The following is an 18,074-nucleotide window of genomic DNA, read 5'->3' on the forward strand; positions in this document are numbered from 1 at the left end:
CCCGGGCCTTCTGGGAAGTGTAGTTCCCAGGGGCGGCGCGCGGCCGTCTTCCTCTCCGGGTGAGGACTCCCTGAGCAGCGGGCCAAGCAGGTGCTGCCCGCGGGGCCGGGGCCCTGAAGATGTCTGCGCCCCGGAAGCCCAAGACGTTCAAGCTGCGGGCCTTGCACAGCCCGCAGAAGTTTGGGATAGCGGGGAGGAGCTGCCAGGAGGTGCTGCGGAAGGGGTGCCTCCACTTCCAGGTGCGCTGGGCAAGGGGCGGGAGCCTCCACTTCCAGGGGTGCTGGGCAAGGGGCGGGAGCCTCCACTTCCAGGTGCGCGGGGAGGGCGAGGACGGCCCCGCGAGCTTGCCCGGCGGCTCTGGTGGGATGGGACTGTTTGGCCGGTCATCTGTCACCATCAGCACCGGCGGAGCCCCGTGTGACCCCGGCGGACCCCGTGTGACAGATGCCCCGGGAGGCGGGGACCCCAAACAGGACCTCGGTGGACCCCCGGGGGCGGCACCGTCTGGGTTCCCCACGTGAACTGCTTCGGGGGCCACGACAAAACCCTGCGATTCTGTGCTGACGCCTCCACTTCAGGACAGGAGCCAGGTGGCAGAGCCTGGAAGGGCGCCGGGGTGCTGCAGAGTGGGTGGAATTGGAGTCTGCAGATTTCTGGGGGTTCTCGGACTTTGGGGGGCCCTCAGACTTCCCCTGGCCCAGAGGTGCCGCGTCTGGCTCCCAGCGTTAGCGAAGCCTCTGCGCTGCTCAGGTACTGACCCGCTTGGGAGAGATTTGGGAGAATCAGAGGTGCAGCGTCCAGGGTGTGTGTGTGTGGGGGGGGGGGGGGAGGGTCCAGGGAAAAGCCATTTCCTGCTATTGGTCCCTTGAGACCCCGAAGAGGCACTTCCTCCTCCAGCTCCTTGGGGTGCAGAGTGCAGGCCTGTGGAGGGCTGGGGGCATCTTCCCTCCCCTGACTGTGAGGGTCCTGACCTCTGGCTTGAGACTTGGGGACCGTTTCCAGGGCACACCTGCCAGTTCGCTGCGAGCTAGGACACAGCCATTGGCCTCCGTGGGGCTCGGGTTCCCCTCGTGTGGGATGAAGGGCTTGGGCTGGGAGGCCCTCCGGCCCTGCAGCACGAATGTGGCTCATCGGCCGTGACTCTTGCTCTCGCTGACGTTGTTTCCATGGCTGGGCCTGGACCAGCGCTGGGGTGTGTACACGTGCGGTGGGGGTGACACAGGAGTTGCCCTAAAAATTCACAAAACCGACCAGGGTGGAGCAACAGAGCGCCCACCTCCGCCAGGGAACGGCCCCGGGTGGCGGCCATTCTGGACGGCGGCCGGCGTCATCTTCAGCGAGACTCCTCCTAACCCAGGGGTCCTCAAACTACGGCCCGCGGGCCACATGCAAATACAAATATTGTATTTGTTCCCGTTTTTTTTTTTTTTTTACTTCAAAATAAGATATGTGCAGTGTGCATAGGAATTTGTTCATAGTTTTTTTTTAAACTATAGTCTGGCCCTCCAACGGTCTGAGGGACAGTGAACTGGCCCCCTGTTTAAAAAGTTTGAGGACCCCTGTCCTAACCAATCGGCGCCTGGGAAACCAGACCCACGCCAGGCCCGTGGTTCTGGCCCGTCGGGCCATGTGCCCTCACGGATGGGGGTGCGTTTGCTGGCTCCGCGGCAGCAGTCACGTGTCATGTGCGGGACGGGTTTGGCTTGAAGTGCTCTGAACAGCAGCTGGAAAGGTCCGTGTCGTGCCTCCCGCAGAGCGGGGACCAGTCTGTCTTAGAACAACCTGCAGGAGGCGCCCTGGTTCCGACAGGCTGATTCTCTAGACCAGCCGTGGGCAAACTACGGCCCGCGGCTGGATCCGGCCCATTTGAAATGAGTAAAACTATTGAAAAAAAAGACCGTACCCTTTTATGGAATGATGTTTACTTTGAATTTATATTAGTTCACACAAACACTCCATCCATGCTTTTGTTCCGGCCTCCGGTCCAGTTTAAGAACCCATTGTGGCCCTCGAGTCAAAAAGTTTGCCCACCCCTGCTCTAGACACACGTGTCTGCCTCTGGTGTGCGCCCGCTGGCGTGCAGGCAGCGTGTGAGCGTGATTCTTGTTCCTCGTGAGGCTGCTGTGGGGAGCCCTCGTGCTGCTGTGTGGAGGGGGGCCTGCCTGAGGCCCTAAGCGAGCGTCCTGCCTTCTCCTCTCCTCTCCTCTCCTCTCCGCTCCTCCCAGGTGCCCGTGCCCGGCTCCCGCCTGTGCCTCTGGGAGGACGGCACGGAGCTGACTGCAGATGGCTTCTGGAGCGTCCCCGACAACGCGGAGCTGGTGCTGCTCACCAAGGGCCAGGCCTGGCAGGGCTGTGAGTGCCAGGGCCTGGGAGCGTGGCGGGGATCGTGGCGGGGAGCGTGGCGGGGAGCGTGGCAGAGAGCGTGGCGGGCCCTGGGCGCTGAGGGAAAGGGTCTGGTGCGCGTTCCTCCAAGCAGCATGTTCGAATAGTCCATCCACGGGTGACAAGATGCGTGATCATTAGCCATCGGGGACGTGCAGACCGGACCCAGGGTGAGACTGCACCTCGCATGCTAGCGGACAGGGACTGGGGAGGAGGGGGAGGAAGTGGCCCTCACGCTCTGCCCGTGGGACGTCAAACGGTGCAGCCGCGTGGGCCAGTCTGGTGGTTCCTGGAACCACAGACGCCCCCCAGGTGACCTGGCAGTGCTCCCCTAGGTGCGTACCCCAGAACACTGAAAGCATCGGCCACACAAAGGGTTATGCCAGGGGTTCCCACCGTGGGTCATACGCCCACAGGGGGTCCCAGAATGAGTTATTAACAGTGATTTTTTTGCATTTCTTATGGTTCTAGGCACCTCATATAGTATGTAAATATATGTTGTGACATACAAATTTCAGTTCTCTAGTATATATTCTGAAACTTTATTTGCTACTTTTTCATATCGCTTCATATTATTATTTTTTAAACAAATTCTGAGTGATTTCTTTCTCAGGACTTCAACTGTCCTTTCATTCTTTTATTTTTCTCTTTCATGGATGCCATGTTCTTTGGAAGCTTGGTTAGACTAAGTTCATGGCCTTTTAGGCTTCCTCCACATGACTAGGGGTTCACTTTTTTTAAAAAAATATACTTTATTGATTTTTTTTACAGAGAGGAACAGAGAGTTAGAAGCACCAATGAGAAACATCCATCAGCTGCCTCCTGCACACCCCCCCACTGGGGATATGCCCACAACCGAGGTACATGCCCTTGACCGGACTCGAACCTGGGACCCTTCGGTCTGCAGGCCGACGCTCTATCCACTGAGCCAAACTGGTCAGGGCAGGGGTTCACTTTGTGAATAATAAGAATTTTATGTCACGGGGGGGGGGCGGGGGGAGGGGTGGCATCAGGATGTTAGAGATGCTTAGATGGGGTGTGGCCAAAGGAAGGCGGGGAGCCACTGGGTTATACCCAGATGTGCACAGCAGCTTTATGCCTAATGGCCCGAAGGTGGAAACAGCTCTGTGTTCACTGGTTCAAACAGTGGGATGTTATTCTGCCGGGAATGGAGTGAAGCCCCGACTCCAAAACGTCACGTGGGAGGTGGTCAGCGCTGTGTCGGCCCAAGGCGGTGCCCAAGGACTGATGGCTCTTCTGTTTGTCCCCCTCCTGGTGGCAGACGTGAGTGACATCAGTCGCTTCCTCAGCGTGTTCCACAGGCCGCACGTGGGGGTCATCCAGGCTGCCCGGCAGCTCCTGTCCGACGAGCAGGCGCCGCTGCGGCAGAAGCTGCTGGCCGACCTGCTGCACACAGTCAGCGAGAACATCGCGGCCGAGACGAGGGCCGAGGACCCGCCCTGGTTCGAAGGTGCCTGGGAGCTGGGGCTTGGGGAGCTGGGCGTGGGAGGGTTCCCCAGAGCCGGACACCCTGGGAGAGGCCGGATTCTACTTCAGTTCCCAAAACTAGGGGCTCCCCAAACTAGGGGCTTGCAGCCTCCCTGATCATGGTGGGCTGGTCCCAGGCAGCCCAGGATGGTGGTGAAGTACATATGACATACAGCTCCCCATCCTAGCCATTGGTAAGGGCGCAGCTTGGCCATTACATACATTCCCATTGCTGTGCAGCCCTCCCCATCATCAGCTCCCGAACTGTCCATCTTCCCACACTGCACCTCTGTCCCCACTAACCACTAACCGCCACTCGCTCCCCCCGCCCCTGGCGCCCACCCTTCCTTCCTGCCTCTGTGGACCTGACTCCTCCAGGGACCTCACCGAGGTGCAGTCAGACCACTTGCCTCTGCGACTGGCTGCTTTCCTGAGCCCGTCCACGAGGTCCCTCCTGGCCGTCGTGGGTGAAACCTGTCTCACTGTGTGGGGACCCCGTGTTCTTGATCCGTTCACCCGCCCATGGACAGACACCTGGGTGGCTTTGGACTAGCCCAGCCGTGGGCAAACTACGGCCCGCGGGCCAGATCCGGCCCGTTCGGCTGTTCTATGCGGCCCGCGGAGCCGAAAGAGTGGAGGGTTCTCTTGCTCTCCCCTCCGCTCCTTCACCAGCAGCCGTGTTAACATGTATTAGTTCACACAAACACTCCATCCATGCTTTTGTTCCGGCCTCTGGTCCAGTTTAAGAACCCATTGTGGCCCTTGAGTCAGAAAGTTTGCCCACCCCTGGGCTAGCCTGTTGAGCAACCCTGAAATGCTAGCATCTTGAGAAGGTGGCACCAGGCAGGAGCCCTGGCCTGGGGTGGCAGCTGAGATCCCTTCGTGGACAAAGACTCCCCACACACGCCTGGCAGGACATTTCTCAGATGACGCCCTGACCCCCACCTCCCGGCCCCCCTCCTGCCCAGGACGGCATGGACTACAGGGTCCCCTACCTTCCTCTTTCCCTCCCACCCCCCCACCCCCGCCCAGGACGGCATGAATGCAGGCCCTTGCCTGGCTGCCCCTGCAGGTCTGGAGTCCCGGTTTAGGAACAAGTGTGCCTACCTGAGGTTCAGCTGTGCGAGCAGGATCCGGACCTACCTGAGAGAGGTGGGCCCTGCACGGAGAGGGCGGGGGGACGTGGGGCTCCGCTGTGGGAGGTGAGGCCGCTCGGCTCGGGCTTCCTGGAGCTCCTGGGTCAGCACTGGACCCCCAGCCCCGCAGTGCCTGGTGCTGCCTTTGCCTGGGGCAGCTCAGGAAGGGGCGCTGGTGCTGGGCACAGCCCGGAGCACCCCTGGGGCCAGTCTCCACCTGCGCTTGAGCAGGCGGTATGGCAGGCAGGTGGGGACGCAGCACGACGGTAGCTCCTCGTCGGCCCTCTTCCCCTCAGCCTCCTCCTGGGCAGCAGCGGCCAGTGCGGAGCCCAGAGGGGTGGGCAGGGTGTCCGGAGCCCGAGTTTGTGTCCGCCGCCTGAGATGTAGCTCCGTCTGTGGAAACTTCCCGGGTTGGACAGCGAGGGCCCGTCTGAACCCCGAGGGCTGTGGGCTGGGCTGGGCTCCCACTGCGGGCTTCGGCATCGCGCACCAGCCCCAGCCACGTCCTTGCCGCCTCCAGGTGAGCTCGCACACGTCCGTGGTGGGCGCGCAGGCTCGGGAGGAGTACGCACGGGCCGTGGCCGCCATGGCCCAGAAGCTCAGGGCCGCGCAGTACAACGGCAGCTACTTCGACAGGGGCGCCAAGGCCAGCGGCCGGCTCTGCACGCCCGAAGGCTGGTTCTCCTGCCAGGTGAGTGGGTGTCCTTTCTCCAGGGCCACCAGGCCAGTGCTGAGCTGCCCTCCCAAGGAGGTGGGCGGGACAACGCCCTGGGCCTCTGGCCAGCAGGCCTTGGACCCCGAGCTGCTGAAAGGCTGCTGGGCCCACCCATGGCGCCTGCTCCAGTCGCACGGGCCTGAGAACCTGCATATCTGACAAGTTCCGGTGGCGCTCCTACTGTTCCGGGCCCCCCGCTGTCACAGCTGCCGAGCTGAGCTCTCGCCAGCATCTGGGAGCACACCGTTCCTTTGGGGGGGCTGGGCCGAGGAGGGACATCAGGCGCCTCTGGGAAGCAAGCGCTGTGTCCCTCTGGGCAGCTTCCTCGGTGACAGCGCAGGGATGTCAGGGTCTGTGGCCACTGTGACGTCTCGGGCGCTGGGTAAGCCTGAGTCCCGGGCCGGGGGCATCGGCCGGAGCCGGCACTCTGAGCTGCACAGGCAGGCCCTGCAGGAGCCTCCCCATCGCCCGAGGGATCCCCGGGCACAGCTTCCCCCGGTGCCACCCCTCGGAGGACAGCGGGGACTCCGTCCCACCACCGTCCTGGCCTTCACGTCTGTGGGGTGTCAGGTGTGGTCCGGCCTCAAGTGCCGATGACAGAGCTGGGCTTTGCAGAGCTGGGCGGGGACTGAGGTGGCGCCTCCTGACCCGAGACCAGAGGGAACGGCTCCCTCCGCCGCGCTCACCTTGCTCTCTCTCGGCGCAGGGTCCTTTCGACATGGCCGACTGTGCGTCCAGACACTCCATCAACCCCTACGGCAGCCGGGAGAGCCGGGTCCTCTTCAGCACCTGGAACCTGGACCACATGTGAGTCCACGGGTTGGGGGCTTCCCAGTGTTTAAACAAATTGGCACTACCCAGGGACACAGGCAAAGTTGCCATCATCGGGCCTTGCCAGGCAGCTGACCTGCAGCTGTGGCCACGCTCAGTGCGGCTCAGGGTCCAGTCAGTGAAGGGACATCCCCGAGTGCTCAACCCGCGACAGCGCCGAGCCTCCCACCCTGGTGCTGCTCCTGGGAGGCGGCCGAGTGTGGTTTCCTCTGAAATCGTCATTTCCCAGTCACCTTCTCCTGTAAGCGGCCAAGCGCTGTTCCGTGGAGCTGCCTGAGCCCGAGGTGTCAGAGCCTGTGGTGGACAGGCTGTGCCTCGGGGGTGCCAGCAGGCGTGACCGCCCTCCCCTCCCTTACAGAATAGAGAAGAAGCGCACGGTGATCCCCGCGCTGGCGGAGGCGGTCGGCGCGCAGGCCGGGAGGCAGGTGGACTGGGAGTACTTCTACAGCCTGCTCTTCACCTGCGAGAACCTCAAGTTGGTGCACATCGCCTGCCACAAGAAGACCACCCACAGGCTCAGCTGCGACCCACGCAGGATCTACAGGCCCCAGGCCAAGCCCACGAGGAGGCGGGCTGCGCGCAAGCGCCCCTGACTCGGGCCGCGTCCTGGTGCCGTGCGGGATTTTAACTGGTGCTATTTTTCTGCCACTGCAATAGCTTCTGAAAAACACGCTTACAGAATCTCCCTAGATTTCTGGCCTCAGCGCGTTTCGGCATGTTTCCTGCGCCTGAGAGCTGCGGACACCGGGGCCTGGGGCCTGGTCGGCGGGTCAGGGACCGGAGTCCTCCGACTTGACCCACTCTGCTTGCTTTGTGGCACAGTTGCCACGGGAACGGCGTCATGGCCAAAGCCGCCACCCTTGCCTGAGGGACAGCTCTGTCGGGTCTCCACTCCCCAGACCGAAGCTCCATCCTCTGGACTCTTCCAAATGCTGGGATCGTGACCCTTTCAGGGCGAACTGCTCACACCCCACAAGAGCACAAGGGTGCTCGCTGCTGTGCCGTTCCGGCCGGAAGCGGGCCTCCCACGCCCGTCAGAGGGGCGTGGCGACCGTGGCCCCGCGCTCAGCCACGAGATCGCGGGCTGCTAGGCCAAGCGGCCAGTGTTGTTGATTTCACGGTTCAGCCTCACACGCGTAACGAGGCCCCGCCGTGCACAGCGCGGGTGTTTGTGACTGGACACGGGAGCTGCCTGTTAAATGCACCGGCAAGTGGCCTAACGCTAAGGCCATGAGTGTGTCACACACGTGCTAGTGTGAGGCAGCTCGTCTGTGACAGCAGTGATCCTGGGGACGGTGGGTGCGCCGGTTACAGGACTGGTGTTCTAAACCGTGTTTTATGAGAGTCGGCCCTCGTGTGTGTCCGCCGGCTTTGTGTCGCAGCTGGAATCCTTGGGCGCGAGGGCCGACTGCATGCATTGCTCTTCCTCGTTCCACATCAGGGCTGAGCATCCTCAGATTTTTGGTGTTGGGGTGGGGTGGGGTTCTGGAACCAGCCTCCCGCGGGTACCGAGGAACGCTTGTACTTGAAGTTTTTAAAAAGAGCATTTATTTCAGAATTTTTAAAACTTAGTTTTTTACCTTTTGTAACATTTGAATTTTTACATTTGTTGTAGAACCAGGAAAAGCAGTAAAGGTTTTTCACAAATAGACGTGTCAGAAATGTTTGCACTCACTGACAATGATGGAAATGAGGATAAAAAAAGGGTCAGTGACTTTCAAAAACCTGACCCAAATCGTCCCGTTCTCCTACTGGAGTACGGGAGCGCCGTGGCCTGAGCCAGGCCTGCGGGGGACGAGCAATCTCATCTCACGGAGCTCACCTGTCTGTCAGGCAGTGCAGCAGGGCACTGTGTCCCCTCTGGCCTGTGCCTGGAGGGAAGGTTGGGGGCTGCCAAGGTCCTTGCACTCTGGGGGTGGGTTTTGGGGGTGGCGGTTCCATTTCCAGCCACAGAAGTGGGGGTTTCCTGCGTGTTGGTGTGTGCAGCCTTCTTGGTGGTGGGCGGACTTAGAAGAGGTGTTCGGAAGCTCTCTGCGACACAGCATGGGTGACCCTGCCGCCCGCCTGGCTGTGGACACAGGGCCGCGTCCCTACCGCAGCGGGCTCTGTGTGTGACTGTGTATCACTTTGCAGACCAGTCTCAGAGCCTTTCCTTCCACTGGCAAGAATGCGGCACAAGATGCTCCTTGTGGCCAGGCGCCTAGGTGTCGTCTTTGGGGGGGGGGGGGGGCGGCGCAGCTGAGCCCGGTAACTGCTACACCACGGAGGCCAGCTCGGAGAGCGCAGGGGAACACACTACTGGTTTAAGTAAAAGGTTAGACGCCAACAGCTCAGGAAGAGGTGCACAGGGCCAGGTAGGCGGGACCCAGCGGAGCTTCCGGCCCAGGCTCACCAGGCTCTCCGCGTGTTCACCCACCAGCAGGAAGGTCTCCGAGAGACCCGTGAGCTGTGCTGGCCACTGGAGACAGATTCAACCTCCAGGCTCTCCTCTCCCCGGAGGCCCACCCTTGGGGCCCAAAGCCACCTGGTTAACATGACATCAACCAGTAAGGAAACTGCAGAGCTGCGAGCGGAGCCCAGGATGAAGATCTTATAAACCACAGGATAGCAGTGCCCACCACAGGTGAGGAAAGTGCTGCTCACCCGCATTAAACGCGCCCCCCCCCCCCCCCAGGAGCCCTCAGGCCGCAGCGGCCAATTAGGCGGTTGGCTGGGTGAAGAGGCTGACCTCGACTTCGGGGCCAGGCAGGGCACGACCCGCTTTGTCCCAAACACTTGAGAAAGGAACACAGCTTCAGGGACACAGACTTCTTTAAAATATTTTCAAAATATATTTTATTTTTTGCATGTAACTCCTGCAAAAAGTCCATGGTCAACTTCAGCTTCACACAGAGACGGGTTCTCGGAACCGCCCGAATCAGCCCGAGTAGGGTCAGCCCGTGAGGGGAGAGGCTGGCACATCACAGCTAACACTTACGGAGCGTTTCCTTTGCAAACCTCTCTCCTTCACCCCGGCCCACGGCCGCCTCAAACCATCCTCACGTCTGTACGGACGCAGACCAGACGCCTCGTGCAAGCAGCAGCAGCTTCCTCCCGCCAGGATGCCCGGCTCCCAGCGGAGCCCCCAGGAAGTCGGCGTAAGGACACATCCTCCCGAGGATCAACTTCCTAAGTCCCGTAACCTTAACCTGTCAGCTGTAACCGCATCAATACGCAAGGCAGTCGCCGTGTGTACTTTATTCCTACATTTCGGCGTCCTCCTCGTCGTCGTCATCTTTGGCTCTGAAATGCATCTTCCGGAACTCCCGTCTGCTCACGGAAGGACAAGACGAAGACGCCGGTGGGAGGTCCTGGGGGGAGAGAACACGCCATCATCAGTCACCCACCCTCTGCCTCGGCGCCTGCGTGGGCCACAGCGCAGCCCCCCTGCAGACAGAGGGACCACTGCCCACAGGGAGGAAAGGCAGGAAACGAGCCCAGGGCACATGGCCCGACCCACCCCTGGCGCAGGCCCTGCGGGGACGCTGCCCAGCAGCCATGCTCCCCGTGGGGGGGCCAGGGGGGACGTGCCCAGTGAGGAGCTGCCATCATCTGGGCTGAAAGATGACGGTGCACCTGTTACTGCGCTGAAGCAGTCCTCACACGCAGCCCCCGGAGGGGAGACGGCACCCCTCACCTGCATGAGCTCCACGTTCCCGAAGAACCGGCTCACGGGCATGGGCTGGTTGCTGTCGTCATCCAGGAAGGCGCTGCCGTCCATCTGTAGCACGGAGCCGCCCCCTGCGGTGGAGCTGCTGTCCGACTCCCCGCCGGGGAGGGCGCGGGGCAGGCCGTCCGCAGTCCTGGCCGAGCACGCGTCACTCACCACTCGGCCGTGACCGAAGGGAAGGCCTGCGGTCCCCCGTGGCGCGGAGATGCCGGCTGCCTCTCCCGGGGGGGACGGGCCGTCTCCCTCCAGCGCCAGGGGCTCATGTCCACCAGGGCTCCCCGGCGGCGCTCGGGGCGGGGCCGCACTCTCGCTCTTAGGGACCAGTTTCTGTGATTCTGACTTCACAAGCTGACCCCGGTCACATTTGAACTTCTTGGAAGTTCGCCTGTCCGTGGCTTTGTGTGAGGAAGTCTGTTGAGGAAGAAAAATGCTGGGAAAGCAGGCCCGTCTAGGATTATGAAGCGGACGGCAAACAAAACAGTCCCACCCCTGAGGCCCCTTCCTCACACCTCAACGGGGATGAGCCGAAGCCCCGCTGCTACGGCTGGGCCGGGGCCAGGTCACTGCTGCCACCCAAGGGACAGCGGGAAGAACCTAGACCCCAACCCGCTCCCGCACGCCGTGTGCTCCGGGCTGCCCACTGCCGAGGCAAGTTCAGAAGCCCGTCCTGACGGACTACAGACTTGCAGACAGAGAATCCAGTTTCCGTTCGTTTCTGCTGGGGTGTGAGCAGCTGAGGGCAGGGACGGGGAGGTGCTCTCAGCTCATACGTGGCTCCAGCCTGGCGTCCACGAGCCACACGGGGCACCAAGTCCCAGCCGGTGCCGCCGCACTGCGCGGAACACGGACACGCTGGGTCCTCTCCCCAGCCCATGCTGCCTTTCTCTCGAAGCCTTAGGGGTGGACAGGAGGGTGCTATGCCACCATCACTCAAAAGGCTTCATTGAGCCCTGGCTGGCGTGCTCAGTGGTTAGAGCCTCGGCCTGCGCACCGGAGTCGCCAGTTCGATTCCTGGTCAAGAGCAAGGACCTGGGTTGCAGGTCCGACCCCCGCTCCCTCCCCACTGGGGGGGCGTGCAGGAGGCAACAGGCCAATGTGTCTCACATCATTGTTTCTGTTTCTCTCCCCTCCCCTCCATTCTCGCTGAAATCAATGGGAAAAAATCCTCGCTCCTTGGTGAGGATTAAAAAATAAAAGGCCACATCAAAGGCGACAGGACCCGAGCCAGGCCTGCTGACGGCCAGACACTCCCTGGACCCAACCTCCTGTTCCGGTCCCCAATCAGCACACCGCAGAACGCACGCTGTGTAGACACAGCGGACACCCGAGCCCTGGCCCCTGTGTCTCCCTGGCGGAGGCTCACCTGACATGCTGTCCTGCTGGACGGGGCGGTCCTGCCTTCCTGGGCAGAGGTCAACTTGGCTGAGCAACTCCGGGCTCTCAGACGCTCTGAAGACCGCACTGCCCCTGTGAGCTGGACGGAGGCAAGGCTGTCAGAGGCCGTGCCCTGAAATGTGGGCGTGGAGGGGCTTCCTAACCAGGGAGGACACTGGACACGGTCCCCCACTTTCCATCGTGTGGAAGGACACTGGACACGGCCCCCCACTTTCCATGGTTATGGAAGGACATGGGACACGGTCCCCCACTTTCCATGGTTATGGAAGGACATGGGACACGGTCCCCCACTTTCCATGGTTATGGAAGGACATGGGACACGGTCCCCCACTTTCCATGGTTATGGAAGGACATGGGACACGGCCCCCCACTTTTCATGGTTATGGAAGGACATGGGACACGGTCCCCCACTTTCCATGGTTATGGAAGGACATGGGACACGGTCCCCCACTTTCCATGGTTATGGAAGGACGCTCGACATAGCCCCCCCCCACTTCCCATCGTGTGGAAGGACACTGGACATGGCCCCCCACTTTCCGTCGCGTGGAAGGACACTGGTGGCCTGAGTGTGGGAACCCAAACAATTCTGGGTTTAAGATGCAAGACCTCCTCTCCCCACTGTCTCAGAAACTTGGGGTGACTTGCCCTATCACCCGTCTCTAGGAACCTCCGTTCATAAGGTAACTGTTCTGAAGCAGCAGCACACAGCCTTCCTCAGAAGCTTCTCCAGCTTCCATGTGGTGCCAGGTTCTGGGTGAAAGGCAACATGAACAAGCCCCCCAACCCCAGACCCTGAGCCCCTCAACAGTAAGAAATGGGTCGCCTCCTATTTACTCCGGATGCTAAAGACGCCTTCTAATAACAAGAAGTTAAGATGAAAACTTGGAAGAATGGTACTTAGGAGCGGGTGTAGGGAGTCCTGTGTGTGCTGCCCTCAGCTGCCCGACGTCACACCACCGCGCACACCGGCCCGCAGGCAGCTCGCCTTGGACAGCACTGCTCCCTGGGCTGCTGGCTCCCCCGGAGGTGCAGCAGCTCTTCCTGTGACTCCCCTTTCCTGGCCCAGACGCGCAGGAACTGACGGGAGCGAGTAAGAAAGAGAAGGAGCACCCCAGGGACACCGGGTGACAGGCTTGAAGCTGTCCTCACCTCACGCCCTGGGGCTGGGAACCCACAGGGCAGATGAAAGGCCACACAGAGGGAAAGAGATCAAAGAGGAAGAAGGTCTCTTAGAAACTTACAGTAGCATCTCATCCATCCCGCCCCGGCTCCTGGGGGCTCACAGGCTGCTGCCACGCCCCTCCCTGAGCCCCAGCTCCCCTGGCTGCTGCCACACCCCGCCCCGAGCCCCAGGTCCCCTGGCTGCTGCCACACCCCGCCCTGAGCCCCAGCTCCCCTGGCTGCTGCCACGCCCCACCCTGAGCCCCAGCTCCCCTGGCTGCTGCCACGCCCCGCCCTGAGCCCCAGCTCCCCTGGCTGCTGCCATGCCCCGCCCTGAGCCCCAGCTCCCCTGGCTGCTGCCACACCCCGCCCCGAGCCCCAGCTCCCCTGGCTGCTGCCACGCCCCGCCCTGAGCCCCAGCTCCCCTGGCTGCTGCCACGCCCCGAGCCCCAGGTCCCCTGGCTGCTGCCACGCCCCTCCCTGAGCCCTCAGCTCCCCTGGCTGCTGCCACACCCCGCCCCGAGCCCCAGGTCCCCTGGCTGCTGCCACGCCCCTCCCTGAGCCCTCAGCTCCCCTGGCTGCTGCCACACCCCGCCCCGAGCCCTCAGCTCCCCTGGCTGCTGCCACACCCCGCCCCGAGCCCTCAGCTCCCCTGGCTGCTGCCACGCCCCGCCCTGAGCCCCAGCTCCCCTGGCTGCTGCCACGTCCCTCCCTGAGCCCTCAGCTCCCCTGGCTGCTGCCACGTCCCTCCCTGAGCCCTCAGCTCCCCTGGCTGCTGCCACGTCCCTCCCTGAGCCCTCAGCTCCCCTGGCTGCTGCCACGCCCCTCCCTGAGCCCTCAGCTCCCCTGGCTGCTGCCACGTCCCTCCCTGAGCCCTCAGCTCCCCTGGCTGCTGCCAAGTCCCTCCCCAAGCCCTCAGCTCCTGGGGCAGGGGCCTCACACTGAGGCCTGTCCCTGTCCCCGCTAAATGGAGCCCTGGCTCAGATGTGGCCTGGGGGACAGGCAGCATCCAAGCAGAGCTCTTCATCTCTTCCCAGAGGAGCTGACTCCAGTGCCGCACAGTGGGCAGCCCGGCCTCAGGGCTCCCAGGACAGTGGCAGCCGGGGTCCTGGAGCAGCTCCTCGCAGGGGGGCCCCCTGGGACCCGAACAAAATCAGGCACTTGCGTAGAAGCTATTCCCTCAGAGAAGCCAGAATGTGACTGGATTCGTTTGTGGAGCAAGTTATGCCCCAGGTCACAGCTGAAAACAACTGAGCAATCAGCCGGTTTACCAGCTGGGTGTGGTCAGAGGAAGGCAGTCCGAGGAGCAGTCATCTGGGGTGACTGGGTAACCCAGTGCTGCTCTGTGGGAGGGAACAGACTCTCACAGCACAACCCACCACGTCACTGAACTAACAGCACACCAGCACCAGCAAGCTGGGAGATCAGCACGCAGAATAGCGACAATATGGTACCTAAAATATCCAGTTTCAACAAAAAGGTATGGCATGCAGGGAAACAAGAAAGCAGATCCGGGCCCTGGAATAAAAGCAGACAGCACTGCCTGTGAGAGGGCCCAGATCTTGCATTTACCAGAAAAGACTTTAAAGTAGCCGTTATAAACATGTGAAAAAGAGACGAGAGAGACTGTGAGTTAAAAAGTAAAGGAAGATCTGATGATAATGTTTCATCAAATACAAAATATCAATAAAAAGACAGAAATTATAAAAACGAACCACATGGAAGTCCTGTAGTTGGAAATTATGACTAGAATGAAACCTTCACTAGAGGGCTCAACAGCGGGATGAACTGGCAGAATAATAAGCAAACGGGACGACTGGCTGATAGATGTGCAGCCCTGAGAGAAAAACGAATGTAGGGTCTTAGAGAAACGCTGGGCACACAGCACACGTGTCGTGGGAGTCCCACCAGGACAGAGGAGCAGGAGGCGAGTCAGAGGAAGGATGGCTGGAAGCTCCCCAAAAGACTGAGATCGCCACCTGCACATCAGGCGTCTCCAAGAACCGAGTTCCGAGGAGGACAGAGGTAAAGAGCCACAGACATCACCGTGAGAAAGCCGAGAGCCACAGACAAGGAGACATCCTGACGCAGCAAGAGGAAGATGACCCGGGCTTACGAGGGCACCAGCTGCTGACTCACCAGCAGAGGCCTGGAGGCCACAGCACGTGGGTACATTCAAACGTACTCAAAGTTCGCAGCCAAGATCCCACAATCCAGCAAAGCTCTTCTTCAAAAATGAAGGCAAAATAGACACTGTCGGATAAACAAGCACCGAGAGGACTTGCCGCCAGCACACCCACCATACAGGAAACACTGGACGCTTCAGGCGGAAAGGAAGCGATCCCGGATGGCAATCCAAATCAAGGGAAAAGAAAGCCCCCGAATGCACCTGTGTCCTAAGTGGACAGCAGTCCTTCTCTTACCCGACTTAAAAAGCAATCACACAGAATAACATGCACACAACGCATACAGAAACGTGCCATCCTATCTAATAAAGAGGGAATATGCAAATTGACCGTTACACCATAACAAGATGGCTGCACCCACAGCAGAGGCAGGGATCCCGCAACGAGCCTTAACAAGCAATCAGCGGGGACCTGAGGCCGAGCCCCCCCCCCCCACCTGGTGGTGCTTGACAGGGAACCTTGGCCGCACCCCCGCCCCCACGCCAGGCTGGGGGACCTCAGGCCGTGGCCCCTGCCAGGCAGGGCTTGACCGGGGTGGGGCTGGCCGGGTCTGAATCTAGCCCAATGGGGGTGGGGCCAGCCGGGTCCGGGTCTCGAGCAATTTCAAGGAGCACATGGGTGGGTGGGGACTTGACTCTGGTTCCCATGGTGTGCCCCAGACTCTGACAGGAGGAAGGTTTTCATATACATTTTACTAATTTTCTTTCATCTCTGACACTTCTACTCTAGAGAAAGGGCAAATAGCAATATTAAAATATTTCCTCTAATTAATTCCTTTTTTAATTTTTATATTTTTATTGATTTCAGAGAGGAAGGAAGAGGGAGACAGAAACATCCATGATGAGAGAGAATTATGGATTGGCTGCCTCCTGCAAGTCCCCCACTGGGGATCAAGCCCACAACCCAGGCATGTGCCCTTGACCAGAATCGAACCTGGGACCCCCCAGTTTGCAGGCCAATGCTCTATCCACTGAGCCAAACCGGGCAGGACATTAATTCCCTTTAATTAATGTGCATGAATTTTGTGCACCGGGTCACTAGTTTGCAATAACAGCATAAAGGAGGTGAGTGGGAGCAAGGCTGTACTGGGCTAAGAAAATGGCTACCAATGGAAAAGCAGGCATGGCATTGCACTACTGCGCTTGTAACAAGAAATGTAATATTCATAACAGCACACCATGAAAGCGGGTAGAGAGCACAGAGCTATCCGGGCCTAGCATTTCTGCATGTGTGGAATGAAGCTGGTACAAATCTGAAGTGGATTCTGCTGTTACGAAGGACACATTAAACCTACAGAGGCCACTGGAAAAGAAACCTTTTAAACCAGGGGGAAAAATCATTAGTGTTATATTAAAAAACATCCACTTTGCCCGGCGGGTGCGGCTCCGTGGTTGAGTGCCAACCTACGAACCAGGAAGTCACGCTTCCATTTCTGTCAGGGCAGGTGGGGGTTTGCAGGCTCCATCCCCAGTGGGGGCGGGTGTGCAGGAGGCAGCTGATCCGTGATTCTCTCTCCCTTCCTCTCTCTGAAATCAATAAAAACATTTTTTTAAAAATTTTAATAAAAAGCATTCACTTTAACCCATTTAAATGAGGAACAGAACAAAACAGAGACCACATAACGGGAGCAAAAGGAAAACAGCATAGGTGTGTGCACCCAACTATACCAGTAACGTTACATGTGAGCTGCTGCACAACGTAATCAGGAGCAGACAGGTCAGCCTGGGACCCACCACCGCTGCCCGCAAGACCCAACCGCATGCCGCCTGCAGGGGGACCTCAGGCTCGAAGGCGCTCGGGGTAAAAGGAGTTGGGATTCGCTCCTGAGCAAACCTGGTTGAGGCAAACCCGGAGTGCCCAGGTGCAGCGCCCCCTCCGCCGGAGGCCCCCCTGGTCGGGTCCCCCTTGCCTCAGTTCACACACCGCGCCCATCACCAAGTGCCAGGAACCGGGCATCTTCAGTCCTCACCCCTCTCCAGGTGGATTCCACGTCACCCCACTTTGCACAGGGGATAACTGGGGCCAAGCTGAAGGTCACCCAGGCTTGAGTCGTGGCAACAGAAAAACACGAACCCCTGGCGTGGCAGCACCGGAAACGCCTGGGTCCAGACCAGTTCCGGAGAGGGAGCTCTGGTCCCCATTCTGGGATGTAGCCTGCAAGGCCCCTTCCGGGGGGCGTGGTCTTAGGAGGCGTGGCCTGAGAACCCCCTCCCAGAGGAGGCGTGGCCTGCGAGCCCCTTCCCTTCCTCACGTCTGCGAGGAGGCGTGGCGTGCGAAGCCCTCCAGGAGGCGTGGCCTGCGAGACCCCAGCCAGGAGGCGTGGCCTGGGAGCCTCCTCGACCGGGGAGCGCGGCCTGAGCGCTCACGGAGGACCAGGCCCAAGCAGAGGTCCCCCCCGAGCCCGAGACGTCCCTCCTCAGCTCCCAGGCCACCGGCGCCCGGCGCACTCGCCTCGGTCCCCGCCGCACCGACCCAGCTCCCGCCCGGCCGCGGCCCCTCACCTTCCGGCTCCTCATGAGTGTGAGAGGCGCTCCGCACCGCCAAGCCCCTGGCTCCTGCCTAACGCTTCCCAGCGCCGCGGCACCCTCCAGCCCTCGGCCCGCGCGGCGTCGTCTGACGTCACCAGAGGGCTGGCCAATCACAGCCCGGGGCCCTCCGGCACGTGACCCAACAAAATTGGCGCCTCGCGGAGCTGGCGGTGGCGGCCGTGATTGTGACGGCACTTCCGTCGCTGCTCTGCGCCGCCATCTAGGAGGGGCGCGGCCCTGCTGGTGAGGGCGCCTCCCTGCGGCCCGGGCCACGTGTCGGGGGGGGGCGCGTGGGGGTGGCCGCGGGGGCCTCGGGCCCGCTTCCTGCGAGCCGTGCCGCAGCCCGTCCGGCCGAGGCCGCTTCCCGTCGGTGGGGCGGCGGCCCAGAGGTCCCGCACCTCCCGCGGGTGGAACGTGGCCGGAGGCTCCGCGCCCTGGGCCGGGCTGCACCCGCGCTGCAGGCGGGCGAGGTGCTGGGGGCCGTGCGGGGTGTCGGTGGGGCCGGCCCAGGACCCGCGTGGTTGCCGGAGCGAACCCAGCCGC

The 18,074-nt window shown here is 61.1% G+C and overlaps 2 protein-coding genes across 6 annotated transcripts; one reads left to right on the top strand and one right to left on the bottom strand.

Annotated features, from left to right (window-relative positions):
• The first annotated feature begins 28 nt into the window (after nucleotides 1-28).
• DFFB (DNA fragmentation factor subunit beta) lies at nucleotides 29-8,201 on the top strand. 4 transcript variants are annotated; one of them, XM_036350475.1, is made up of 8 exons: nucleotides 105-239; nucleotides 2,226-2,352; nucleotides 2,477-2,552; nucleotides 3,665-3,853; nucleotides 4,943-5,022; nucleotides 5,527-5,697; nucleotides 6,428-6,528; nucleotides 6,911-8,201. In XM_036350475.1, the coding sequence occupies exons 2-8, from the start codon at nucleotides 2,284-2,286 to the stop codon at nucleotides 7,143-7,145; spliced, it is 921 nt and encodes a 306-aa protein (XP_036206368.1). In that variant the 5' UTR covers nucleotides 105-239; nucleotides 2,226-2,283; the 3' UTR covers nucleotides 7,146-8,201. The 4 variants fall into 4 exon arrangements, with proteins under 4 accessions (XP_036206366.1, XP_036206368.1, XP_036206369.1 ...); XM_036350476.1 differs by lacking the exon at nucleotides 105-239 and adding an exon at nucleotides 1,943-2,090; XM_036350473.1 differs by lacking the exon at nucleotides 2,477-2,552 and having other exon boundaries at nucleotides 29-239.
• Nucleotides 8,202-9,360: 1,159 nt separating this feature from the next.
• Nucleotides 9,361-17,651, bottom strand: CUNH1orf174 (chromosome unknown C1orf174 homolog). Of its 2 annotated transcripts, XM_036350477.1 has the most exons (4): nucleotides 17,505-17,651; nucleotides 11,625-11,735; nucleotides 10,229-10,672; nucleotides 9,361-9,902 (listed from the first exon to the last, which is right to left on the bottom strand). In XM_036350477.1, exons 1-4 carry the CDS (start codon nucleotides 17,517-17,519, stop codon nucleotides 9,795-9,797), a joined length of 678 nt encoding a protein of 225 aa, XP_036206370.1. In that variant the 5' UTR covers nucleotides 17,520-17,651; the 3' UTR covers nucleotides 9,361-9,794. The 2 variants fall into 2 exon arrangements, with proteins under 2 accessions (XP_036206370.1, XP_036206371.1); XM_036350478.1 differs by lacking the exon at nucleotides 11,625-11,735 and having other exon boundaries at nucleotides 17,505-17,634.
• Between the last annotated feature and the right edge of the window lie 423 nt (nucleotides 17,652-18,074).

This window comes from Myotis myotis, unplaced genomic scaffold, assembly GCF_014108235.1.
Source record: "Myotis myotis isolate mMyoMyo1 unplaced genomic scaffold, mMyoMyo1.p scaffold_m19_p_2, whole genome shotgun sequence".
NCBI lineage: Eukaryota > Metazoa > Chordata > Mammalia > Chiroptera > Vespertilionidae > Myotis > Myotis myotis.